The 14,066-nt window shown below is 38.6% G+C and overlaps 1 protein-coding gene across 2 annotated transcripts in view; it reads right to left on the reverse strand.

The window, feature by feature from the left end:
• Positions 1-12,202: 12,202 nt before the first annotated feature.
• Positions 12,203-14,066, reverse strand: part of LOC115232082 — a 121,796-nt gene continuing 119,932 nt past the window's right edge. For both annotated transcript variants that reach the window (XM_036500240.1, XM_029801953.2), the window contains one exon: positions 12,203-12,375. In XM_036500240.1, coding sequence (XP_036356133.1) covers positions 12,276-12,375 — 100 coding nt within the window. In that variant the 3' untranslated portion in view covers positions 12,203-12,275. The remainder of the gene's footprint in view (positions 12,376-14,066) is intronic.

Raw genomic sequence — 14,066 nt, forward strand, 5'->3', positions numbered from 1 at the left:
TGAGTTTCCACAAGTGCCATGCATAGGGCTTGATTACATGCAGTAAGATCTCTCAGGAAAGAAATTTTGTTTCTATTTTGATGCAACAGGCCCCAATATTTAGTAAAAGTATTGGGGGTGACGGCTGTGCAGGCGTTAGGGGAGGCCATCCCGTGTCTGTTGACTGTGGTGGTCTTGCATAGTGGTGGGCAGGGTTCCTTCTCTGTGCTTGGTGTAGCCAGGTTAGCTGCCGGACAATTCTTTGCGCCATGCACAAAAAAGACTCTTGCTCACTGCTGCGTTGCGCAGAACATCTGAGGAGGGCACTTCGTTTTTGAAAGTTTTCCTGGGAGACATTTTTTGTGTTCCCTCGGTAAAGCTTTTCTCTTTGAGTCCTCTGAAGTTCTGGCGGGGTGTCGTGTGGGCGAACCGGCTGTTTTTTTGCCGTCCTCACCATGCCAACATTTGCCCCCGCAGGTAGAATTTACAGGTTCTTCGGTGCCTTCCAGATTTCTTCTTTCCTGAAGTGTACTGGGTGGCATTGGATCCTCCATGGGGTTCTCTGCTGTTTGTGTGGTGGGTTGGGGTTTCAGCTTTGGTTGTTTTGTCTTTTCCCTCCTTTTCCCCCCTTATTTTTGTTTTCGGTCCTTCCTTTTTTCTTCTTTTTTCTAATAATTTTTCATTTCTTTGTAGGACCATTGGTACAGGGGGGCTTCCGGTTTCTTGTCCCTTGGCTCTCCTATCCTTCACTACCTGGTCGTTCACCGGGGTAGGTGATCCATTTTCCTGAGGAACCCCTGGAACACAGGGGTATGTATCATCATCATCATCATCATCATCGTTTAACGTCCGCTTTCCATGCTAGCATGGGTTGGACGGTCTGGGAAGCCCGAAGGCTGCACCAGGCCAGTCAACTGGGGTCTGGGAAGCCCGAAGGCTGCACCGAGGCCAGTCAGATGTGGCAGTGTTTCTACAGCTGGATGCCCTTTCCTAACGCCAACCACTCCGAGAGTGTAGTGGGTTGATTTTATGTGCCACCGACACAGGTGCCAGACGAGGCTGGCAGACGGCCACCTCTGATGGTTTTTTTTATGTGCCACCGACACAGGTGCCAGACGAGGCTGGCAGACGACCACGCTCGGATGGTGTTTTTTATTTGCCACCGACACAGGTCCATACGAGGCTGGCAGACGGCCACGCTCGATGGTTTTTTTATGTGCCACCGACACAGGTGCCAGACGAGGCTGGCAGACGGCCACGCTGGATGGTGTTTTCTTCTTATGTGTCACCGACACAGTGCTAGACGAGGCTGGCGGACGGCCACGCTCGGATGGGTGTTTGTTACGTCCCTCAGCCGGAGGCCAGTCATTGCGGTACTGGCTACGGTCACGTTCGGATGGTGTTCTTATGTGCCACCGGCACTGGTACCACAAGGTACAAATTCATTGATGTTCATCTATTTGATTTGGTTCGATTGATTTGATACGATTCGATTCTCACTTGCCTCAACAGGTCTTCACAATGTCACAAGAAGGAAGGTATGCCAGGTGGACTGACTACGTCCCAGGTAGGGTCCACGGATTATGGCTTCACTAGTCTTGCCGGGTCTTCTCACGTCACAGCATACTTCCATATGTCTCGGTCTCTAGTCATTCCATGGTGAGACCTAACGTCCGAAGGTCGTGCTTCACCACCTCGTCCCAGGTTTTTCCTGGGTCTAAACCCTCTTCCGGTTTCAATCCCTCAACTGCTAGGGATTGGCACTTTCTCACACACCTCTCTTCATCCCATTCTTCGCCACATGACCATACCAGCGCAATCGTCTCTCTTGCACACAACAAATGATGCTTCTTAGGTACAACATTTCTCTCAAGGTACTAACGCTTTGTCGAGTAGTACACTGACATTACACATCCATCGGAGCCATACTGGCTTCGTTCCTCACGAGCTTACGCATGTCCTCAGCTGTCACGGCCCATGATATAATATATATACTTATTATATATATATATATACACACACACACACACACACACATATATATATATATACAAACACATATAGATATGTTGTGTGTTTTGTGTGTGTGTGGTTTGTGTGTGTGTTTGTGTGTGTGGTGTGTGTGTGTGTGTGTGGGTGTATTCCGGCTATCAAATCCCGTCACAAGATTTGGTCGGGACAAGCTATAGTAGAGACACATGCCCAACACGCCACGCAGGGGGACTGAACCAGAACACTGCGGTTCGTTGTGCAAGCTACTTATTACACAATACACACAATTAACCACAAACATACAAAAAATAAACACCGCCCATATATATAATATATATATATATATATATTATATATTGTTTGATATTGATATGATATATATATATATATATATATAGCGGGGGAGTAGCATGCCTACCAGCCACACGGTTCCGGGTGCAGTCCACGGCGTGGCACCTTAGACAAGTGTTTTCTTCATCGTCTTGGCCGACTAAATCCTTCGAAGTCCACAGTAACGTCTGTGGACTTCCCAAAATCCACAAAAGTGAGGCCATAAACGAAGCCTGTAAACAAGTCAACTTCTATAGTCATAAATATTCCACACCCGAGAGTTCTCTCAAATGAAACCAATTATGGCCGATCCAGGTACGTAGATACGGGGGTCATTGTGTGCTTAAACACCTGCAGAGAGAATATCAGCCTCCTCCACGCCAGTATGAGAATTTGTTTTATCCACTTGTAAATAATACATTGTCCACATATGAGAAAAATATGTGCAATATTTTAAGTCGCTAAAGATTCAATAAATTGTGATTTCTTTGATTTTAGTAGTTAGTGACTGCAAATGTGGTATCTTAGAGATGCTTAAAGTGTTTGTTTAGCTGTAATTGTCGCACGCACACAGAAATAAATCACACAGTCCCGTCACACCACACGCGCACACACAAATAAAAATATTCTCACACACTCAATCACTGAAATGAAAACACACACCCCACACACAGAGCAAATGGAAATATAGTCCCACACTCAAACACTCACACACACGGACAAACACACACACACACACACACACACTAACGAAGAAATAAAAACATACATTTATATACTCACACACACTCACACCACAAAAATAAAAAATAATGTAATAATTAATATACTCACACACACGCACAAACTTGAGCTAAAACACACTCTGCAAAAATACGTGCGCGCACACGGACAGAGAATTTAAAGGCACACACACACACAAACTCACCCACACACACACACACACACACACACACATTGGCTGACCAACACACACATACAATTTCTTCAGAATGTCACGGTTGTAAGGTCAACATCTTAAAGCAGAAATACCTACGAGTGTGCGTCTTTGCATGTATCAATGTGTGGTCTGTTTGTGCGTGTGTAACACAGTCCACAATAAGGTGGTCCAATCTTCTCATGTGACCCAGCCGCGAAAGTTTTTTTCTTTCTTCCACGAGAGCTCCGGACAACTATTAATGAGCTTCGTTTGCATACAACCAATCAGAGCTCACCTTGAACTAGTTGTCAGGTTAACAAACAGGAGTGATGTGTATCGGAAGTAGCTTGTTTACCAACCACATGGTTCCGGTTCAATCCCACTACGTGACACCATGGGCGACGGTCTTCTACTATAGCCTCGGACCGACCAAAGCTTTGTGAGTACACGGAAAACAGAAAGAAGCCGTCGTATATATATATATTATATATATATATATATATATATATATTATATATATATATATATATATATATATATATGTATATATATATATATGTATATATATGCATATATGTAATGTATATTGTGTGTATATGCTTCTGTGTTTTGTGTTTGTCCCCCACACATCACTTCACACCGATGCTGGTGTGTTTACGTCCCCGTAACTAGCGGTTCGGCAAAAGAGACGGATAGAATAAGGCTTACAAATAATAAGTTCTGGGGTGGATTTACTCAACAAGGGCGGTGCTCCAGCATGTTTCCAGACAAATGACTGAAACATGTAAAAGAGTAAATGAGATAAAATATATATAGATACATATATATATATATATACAACCATGTATATATTATATAATAATATATATATATATATATATTATATATATATATATATATATATGTATGTATGTAATATATATATCTGTATATGTATATTATATATATGAAGCTTTATGAAAATAGACAAAAGACGAAGGCTGGTGGAATACAAACAAACAATTGTATTAGTATGGCGCTCAGGAAATATAAATAAACAAGTCTTTAACGTTTCGAGCCTACGCTCTTCAACAGAAAGATACACAGAGAAAACACAGAAAGTAGGAGAGAAAAAAATGTGTGCAGATGAAATGAATGTAAAAAAAAGGATAATATATGAGAAAATAAAAATAAAACGAAAAATAAAACGAACGGGACAGTTTATGCGAAAAAGTTTCACGGTTGAGAGTTCAAGGTTAGAAATGTATAGACGTCGTGGTATATTTTTTTAAGGATTTCACATCAATAACAAAGTCACTTTGATCCGTGAAAGAGAGGTGCAGCCAATGGTAAGTATCCAAGGTAAAGAAAAAATCCCAATGTAGAGGTAAGAGTTGATAGTGGTGTTGGTAGAATATAGGATGAAAGTGAGACCACGTGAGCGCGTAATATATAACGGGAAGCTTTATGAAAATAGACAAAAGACGAAGGCAGGTTTACGAAATAAACAAAAGACGAAGGCAGGTGGAATACAAAAAACAGTGTATTAGTATGGTGCTCAGGAAATATAAATAAACAAGTCTTAACGTTTCGAGCCTACGCTCTTCAACAGAAGATACACAGAGAGGGAACATAGAAAGAAGGAGAGAAAAAAAAATGCGTGCAGATGAATGAATGTAAAAAAAGGATAATATATGCGAAAATAAAAATAAAACGACGGGCAGTTTATGCGAACAAGTTCAAGGTTGAGAGTTCAAGGTATGTATACATACATACATTCATACATAACTACATACATACATAATACATACATACATACATACATACATACATACATACGTGTATATACTAACTAAAACAAAAATAAAACCTGATAAGTTCCAAGGGTAGTACTAGATATTGTTAGTACTTTATATAGTTGTGGTGTGTTATTAATGTAAACTAAGCTGGCCAATGCTTATTTGTTAAAGGTACCCAGCAGAAACAGTTGTATATGTGTGTGTCTCTTCGTGCGCGAATGCTTATGTCCCCTTTGCAAGCGGAAAGGAACACACTGAGAGATCAAACAGTCCGTCTTTTTTTATCTGCTTCTAGGGAAGTAAGTCTTGAATTATTTTTTAGTTATCTCCCTTAATTATGTAGTTAAGAGAATATACAATTTTGTCGTTATTTACTGTTTTACTCTATTTTTACTTTTTTCAGTTATTTGACTGCGACCATGGTGGAGCATCGCCTTTATTCGAGCAAATCGACCCCAGAACTTATTCTTTGTAGGCTAGTACTTAATTTATTTGTCTCTTTTGCCTAACCGGTCGTGGCCACACTAGCACCGGTTGTCAAGCGATGCTGGAGGGATATAAACAGACAAAAAGTATATATATATATATATTCTATTTATATATAAAATATATATATTGATATTTATATATTATTATATATATATATATAATATATATAATGTATGTATGTGTATGTATATATACATATATATATACGACGGGCTTCTTTCAGTTTATATATATACCTATATATATATACCTATATACATATATGGTATATAATATTATATATATATAGATATATATAATATATATTATATAGATATATGTGTGGTGTGTGTTGTGGGTGTGTGTGTGTGTGGTGTGTGTGTTTGTGGGTGGGTATGTGTATGTACATATATATATACGACGGGCTTCTTTTCAGTTTCCGTCTACAAGACTGTGGTCGGCCTAGGCTCTAATAGAAAGACATTTGCCCAAGCCGCCACGTAGTGGGCCTGAACTCAGAACACTGCGGTTCGTTGTCAAGCTACTTATCACCACAGCGCAATCCTACATATTATATATATTATATATTTATTTATTTTTTTATTTTATCTAGTTTCAGCTCACGAGCTGTGGCCATGCTGGGGCACCGCATTTGGTGTTGCTACATGATTTTACTTCGAATGCTTTTAAGCAATTGCCATTTGGGTGCATGAGAGAGTTCGATGCAGCTGCCCTCATCTGCACCTCCTGCCGTGAAGTTGGTCATCTGGGGACACCTGACAGGAAGAGTCCAGTTTTATTTTAAAGACATCTGCATCCACCCCATGCAGGTCTCTCAGGTTCTGGGGAGGATATGAAGAAATATGGGGCCTGAAGCCAGGCATCACATTATCTTGTCCTACATCTTGATGCTAAATTTGGAGTCCTTGGCACTACGCAGTGGCGCCCAGTTCTAGTATTTGTGTGTAACTTCTCGATGCCAAAGTTTGGGACAAGTCCTTCTAGGATCTTCCAGATGTTATTATGGCATATCTTTCTCGCTACGCTCTAAGGATAGAGAGTCTAATCTCTTGGTCTTTCCCAGTAGCTTATAGCTGCACAGAGGCTATCTTCTTAGGTCGTGTAGTTTCGTTGGATCGCCTCAGTTCTGGATTAACTTTGACACTGGATGGGACCATAGCTGAGAGCAATAGTCAAAGTGGCTTAGGACAATATCCTCCAGAGGACATCATGGTTTCTTGGTCCTCTGTTCTAAAGGTTCTAAGAATCCAATCCGGTCAGCCGCCTACATTTCATTGCAATTAGCAACATGCACATGAAAGGTTGCATCATCACTCATGTAATACCCAGGTCTCGCACTGATTGTGCCTCTGGGATTGCAATCCCTCCAGGTCCAGCGTATTTATTGGGTATTGCATTTAGTTTGCAGCTGATAGCAAATAAAGCTTGAAACTTTTCAGCATTGAACTGCATGCTATCTTTCAGCCCCACTTGTATATTTTTTTCAACTCACATTGCAGGTGTATAGTGTCTTCAGGGTCTTTCTTATTGCATGTGAAACTTTTGTATCACCGCATAACTTGTGGTCGTGGCTCTCTGCGTGGCTGAGGGCATGCCTGAGAGGACCATTATTGAACAGTAGTGGTTTCAAAACAGTGCCTTGCGGAACACCGCCTCAACTATTTGCGTGTTAATGGAAGTGGCCCCATTGGCTACATACCACCTGGCTTAATATTGAGGAAAGTCATGAAGCCGTTCTCCCATTTCCAAACTATGCCAAGATCACGCAGTTTGTACAATATCATTCCATGATCGACTTATCAAAGGCCTTTGCAAAGTCAAGATAGATTCCCATTTGGGTGGTGAGAGCAGTCGTTTCAGCACCCAGTCATAGTGTTGTAGGAGCTGAGTTAGGCAGCTTCTTCCTGGTCGAAATCATGTTGGGTGTCAGGCAGCAAGTCATTTTCTTCAAGGAAGGTGATTAGTTTCCTTCTGACTATTCGTTCCATGACCTTACTGATGTGTGAGGTCAGAGAGATAAGTCTGTAGTTCTTGGCCTCCGCTCTGCTACCTCCTTTATGAATAGGGCATATTTTACCTCTTCAGTTTCTTGGAATTGCCAGTTGCAAGGAAGCTCTGAACGAGGAACTGCAGTGGTCTTGCTAGGACTCTCTTACATACTTTTAGAAGGATTGCCGGGAATCCATCGGGGCCAGTAGCTGAGTTTGTTTTCATTTCATCTATAGCCTTTATGGCATCGTCTTCCTTATATTGATGTAATCATCATCGCTGCCTCTGATTTATATCTGCAGTGGTAAAGAAGTCAGTTGGATTAATGACTTGAAAATGCCCTAGGGGTGGAGTGAAAATACTCTTGAATTGCTCATTAGTATTTCACTTATCCTCATTGGATTCTATGATGAGTGTGCCATCCTTTTCAAGGAGTGGCCCTATCCTACAGTGCACCGTAGCTGTTTCTTTTTGGCATACCTGTAGAAAGCTCTGGGGTTAGATTTTATGTTGTCTATAGCCCAGGCTTCTTTGTCTGCTCTTTCTTTTTCCAATTGTTTTATTTCAGGCGGGACTTTTCACTGCTTTCAATTTGTTTGTTTAGACGATTTGAAACTTTTGTACGCCGTCTCATTAGAATTTTCCTCTCTCTGGGGATTTTGTTCTTGTGTACAGTGGCCTTTCTCTCTGGGACACATTTGTAGCATATGGCTTGCATTACAGACATGAATTGTTGGAGTTTCATGTCGATGGAGAGACATTCGGGCCAGTTTTGTTTGAGGATCCTTTCTCAATTCATTTCCAGTTTGCCTTATGGAAGTTCAAGCTGGAAAGATTCTGAGAGTTTCTTGTAGACTGCATGCCATGCTTTCCTTTGGCCCGTACATGGTCAGCTCTACCATGTTGTGATCCGAGAGTAGTGTCGGTGTCACTTTCACATTAGGATGAGATCCATATTATTTGTGAAGCAGAGATCCAGTATGTTACCTGCCATGGTTGGTTGGAGTATTATTTGCTCCATGTACAGAGTGTTGATGAGTTCAGGAGGGACCTCGCCTTGTTCTCGTTCGCATCGTGTCATTCCTGGGAGAGAAAGGCCCTCGGGCCATCTGACATTGGGCAGATTGAAGTCTCCCATGAGAAGTACACTTATGTGTGTTCTAATGTGACTAGAACTTCTATTTTTTAAGGCAGTCTTCAAACTTGCCTACATGGCTTGGGGCATCTGGAGGGTGATATGTAGCACATATAACTACACCAAGTTGCCTTATATGTACAATTAGTGTGTCACACCGAATTTGAGTATATATATATATATAAATATATATAAATATATGTATATATATATATATATATATATATATATATATATAATATAGATAAATATATGATATATATATATAAATATATGTATATATATATATATATATAATATATAAAAATATATATATATATAATATATATATATATATATATATATATATATATATATATATATATATATATATATATATATATATATATATCGATAGATATATCGATAGATATCTATATATATAAACCTGAGAATGTGTGTGTGTCTGTCTGTGTGAATCAATAAACTTGAGAACTACACAACCAATTTTATTCAAATTTTGCACATGCCTTACTTAGGGTCCATGTAGTGTTATGGGCAAAAACTTTTAACTTCTTGCCGAGGGCGAGCCCACAGCAATATCATATCTTCTCCACTATTTCGGTATTACGTGTTAAAAGTGAAACAAAAACATCTCTGTATTGTAATGTCACATGCTTTCACTTTCATAGTGAAACTAATAAAGTGAAACTAATAAAGTGAAACTATTATATAAGAGGGATGAACCATTAACAGTGGACATCCATTTTGCTAGAAGAAGATCCGCTATGGTCTTATCTGCTACACACTGGTTCAATTCATTTTAATCAAATTAATATTCAATTTTTCACCCTTATTATTTTTAACTTAAATTTACATGTATATATATATTCAAAATGTAACCGCGTGTGTACCGTTGGCAATTTTTTTCTCCGTCTTCCCTTCTTTGGATCTTTCCTTTTCCTATGAGCTCCGCTCGAAACGTTAAACCCTCCTTCTTTCCTGAGCGTCCAATAATACTATATTGTCCACGTCCTCGCGTTGTTGTGTTTTCTCTTTGTGTTTTCATGTTTGGATTAAGTTTATATATATATATATATATATATATATATATATATATATATATATATAATATATAGATAGATAGATAGATAGATAGATAGATAGATATAGATGTATATATATATTTACATGTATATATATTATATATATATACATGTATATATATACATGTATATCTATACATGTATATGTATAGCTGTATATGTATAAATGTATTTCTATAGATATAGATGTATATGTATGTATATATGTATATATGTGTGTCTTTGTGTTTCTCCCTCATCACTGCTTCACAACCGGTGTAAAATAATATGTTGTCGCTAAAGATCCAATAAATTGAATTTCTTTTGATTTAGAAGTTAGTGATCTGAAAATGTGGGTATCTTAGAGCTGGTCAAAGTGTTTGTTATAGCTGTAATTGTCGCAACACACAACAAAATACACACACAGAAATGAAAACACTCACACACACTCTCACACTCACACACTCACACAGAAATGAAAACACACAGTTACACACTCACTCACTCTCAAAACACACACACACGCACACAACACACAACACACACACGCACGCACACACACGGACACACACACACCACACACACACACACACGGACACATGCACAAGCAATGACCTGGAAACACTCTCTCACACATGCGCGCGCACACAGACACAGAAATGAAAGCAAATGGATCGATGTATAGATGTATGTTTGTATATAAGTATACTGTAAAGTGTTAATTTGTATGTATAATATATATATTATAAAATATGTCAGTTTCATTTAATTTCTGAACGGTTTTGCTGCCGTTTGTTTATGTACTTTGATGTATTTATCCATTTATTTCTACTAAGATAGAGACGCGAATAAAATTGATGATAAAGAAACGAAAAATAACACTTTGGAAACAGCCTAAATGGAGATAACTGAGAAAGACTTGAAAATCAACGTAAGATCGTAATCATGTAAAGTAAATATAACGAATTATCCAGAATCCTTGTCCGGTACCGGATCGATCACAAAATCTAATCAGTTCGTGCCAATCAGGAGGCCAAACATTTCTGAAAGTGTCATCCAAATCTAACCAACAGTTCTTGGGATATCTCGTCCTCGGACAAGCAAACAAACAAACACGACTGAAAACAATACCTCCGTCTTCGCTAAGGCGGAGGTAGTAAAATAAGAAAATGCATACACATCCCTCACACACACACATACACACAACACACACACACAACACACATATATATATATATGGAGGCACATGTTTTTAACACTCATACGTCTTTGCCATATTGTGACGAGGAAACGGGTGCTAACTGCGGGTTCACAAAATTAGAAATCGACCTCTGATAACTTAATAATAAGGCCTGAAACTATTTGGAAGAATTAGTTTTTCTAGTCACTAAGTGAAAAATCTATTGTTTAATCATGATCTCTATTCCGTACTGTGAGACTAAAATGTACGTTTAAAAGGACATGAGAACCACGTTCATCTCGTATTTCTGAGTAACATATCGTTGGGTGGTGCTATCAATAATACAAACGCATGTGTGTTTTGTGTGTATGTATATGCATGTGCATTTTAATATATCTGTGTACTTGTATAAATTTAATTGCTGTCGTTATAAGAATAATACATATATCGATATATGTGTGTGTATGCGTATGAATATTTATTGACATCAGTGAGAGAGAGAGTGTGTGTGTGTGTGTGTGTGTAGTTGTATGAAAATAATCGTCGCCTAAAAATTAATGTTAACTTGACATAATCTTTGGAAACTGAATTATTAGCTGTAAACGCTTTTGTATAATAAACTATTGATTTTGAAAAATATCACTTATTTAAGGGCATTTATGGCTTTCAAGCAAGTACTTAAACAGGAATTATTAGATGCAAATTATTGTTTATAAGTTTTTGTATTCAACTATTTCTATTAAAAATGTTATATTTTTGTTTCTTTGGTATTTAATTAGCAGCCAAAATAAACCCAATGGATTCGCGTTTCCTGTTTTGACGTATCTGAGAAGTGATGTTATTAATAAAACTGATTTTATATTTAAACCCGCTTCGTTTTAACGATTTATTATAACAAGCAAATACTTTGTTGAAGGAGCACCAATTGGATAAAATACTGGATAACTGTATTCTTTTATTCTTTTAGTTGTTTCATTCGTTGGACTGCGACTATGCTGGGATATGACGAAATTCTTAATTATGACAGGTGGGTGGTCTTAATGAAGTATTCATGTATTTTTACTATTTATTGGTTTCTTAAATGGGAGGATTATATTTTAGATCTAAGGTGATAGGTAATAAAATACCAATGGAATACAATTGGAGAAGAAACTGGTGAACACGTAAAAGATTAGATAGACATATGATGGGCAGAATAAACAAACTAGAGAAAAGACAACCACACCAATTTGAACAATAACATCCACACTAGTAAAAAATCCAAGAACAAAAACTAATAGTTCTCATCCCATTTTTTCTTTTAGAAAACAATAATGACAGTTATCGCGATGGCAATGGTGATGGAAAATCCTAGAGAAAATAGCCAGATGGAGAACTATTACAATAATCTGTGTCACAGAAACAGTAGAGTGCCGTCATGTTATTGAGGGGCGATGTCCAGTATCGGCAACCGTTGCTGTCGTCGATGCCCTGCAGCGCACCTTGTTTGTAACATCCCCGGATGTAACCGATCCATCCATCTGAAAGAAAGCGAGAAAAGAGAATGTTAGTGATGAAACAAAAACAAATTTTTATATCATATATATATATATATATATATATATATATATATATGTGCGTGGTGTGTGTGTGTTACACACAAGCATCTCGAATGTAAACACGCTTCAGTATATTGTTTTATGTGCAGTCACTACCTGGTGCTTCAAAGTTGTTAACGTGTTATTTTCTGGTCAACACTGATAGAACAATCCAGACAAATCAACCAGACATTATTAAAGACAGGCTAGAAAATACTTGTAAATTGATAGATGATAAAGAATATCGCTGTTAAGGAATTTGAGAAGTTTAATGAATATAAGGACCTGTAAATTGAAATACAAAGGATGTGGCGTCAAATATGTTTCCTGTCACAGCTATCAATATTCGAGCTGACAGGATAGTTAGCACACCGGGGTGGAGGAAATGTTTAGTGGCATTTCGTCTGTCTTTACGTTCTGAATTCAAATTTCACTGAGGTCGACTTTGTCTTTTTTCCTTTCGGGGTCGATGAAACTTCAAGCCTTGTGCCTTTAGTAGAAAGAGCGCCAATTACTACTGGTATCTATCGTCTACTTTCTTCTTTCACATTGTATTCTTTCACAATGTATGTTGATAATCATACATGTTCTTTCTTTTATTCACCATAACATTGTGATCTTTGGTCCAGCGGTAATACTAGGTTGAGGAAAAAGTTCAATATTTTTGTGGTGTGTGTGTTCATTCAGTTCATGACATGTTCATCCCAAATCTAGTCCGCATCTTCTTTGTCTTTCTGTCTAAGCTGTTTAGTTCGTCTATTTTCCATGCCATTACTCCTGCTCAATATCTAAGGAGTGAAGTCATTCAGGTGTTGATAGGTTCAATCTTATTCCGTCTGTTTAATTTCGACTTAAGGATCAGTCTCAGTCTACGCGAGTACTCCAAGCTTAAATTTTTCTGTCAGTTCTTTCTCCTTCAATTTATCCATTTCCAATATCACCAAGGACTTATAGTTTGTTTATTCTGCCATCATCATCTACTTCAAAACCTCCCCCGACGGTATCGCTAGCCCATCCATACATTTGATTTTGCCTCTATTCAAGACTAACACGCCATACTTTTTCAGTTCGAACTCCATTCTGATATCAGCACTGAGAGTATACACCGTATCAACGAGGGAACTGACTTGGGATTCATCTTTACCATAAAGTTTGAGATCATCCATGGATAACAAGTGGTTGACATTTTGTTGGCGGCTTTTGAATACACACCCACCCTTTGCTTTCCTCAGAATCAGTGTTAGTCATGTCATGCACAGTACAAAGGTCAGCGGTGACAGGCAGTCGCGTTAGAAGATGACTCTCCTGATTTCTGTTGTCCCTAAACTTCTTCCGTATGCTGTCAGTTCCGTCCGCCACTTCGACATACTTTTTCCGAGCAATCGCTCAACATTCGATGCAATACCAAATCGGTTCATAATCCAAGGATGTAGGATCATATCGTACGCCTTACGATAATCGATCCATGACATGGCTAAGTTAGTTTTCCTCCTTGCAAGCTCTAGGCACAGTTTTGTCACTCAGGAGTTGATCCTTGGTACCTCTGCACTTAAGCTTGCAACCCTTCTACTCATGTGGCAGGACTCCATTTTTCCCCAGATGTTCGTACATTGACTCTGCGAGTATTCCAGTCA

This window comes from Octopus sinensis, unplaced genomic scaffold (genome assembly GCF_006345805.1).
Source record: "Octopus sinensis unplaced genomic scaffold, ASM634580v1 Contig19304_ERROPOS200000, whole genome shotgun sequence".
NCBI classification, from domain to species: Eukaryota; Metazoa; Mollusca; class Cephalopoda; order Octopoda; family Octopodidae; genus Octopus; species Octopus sinensis.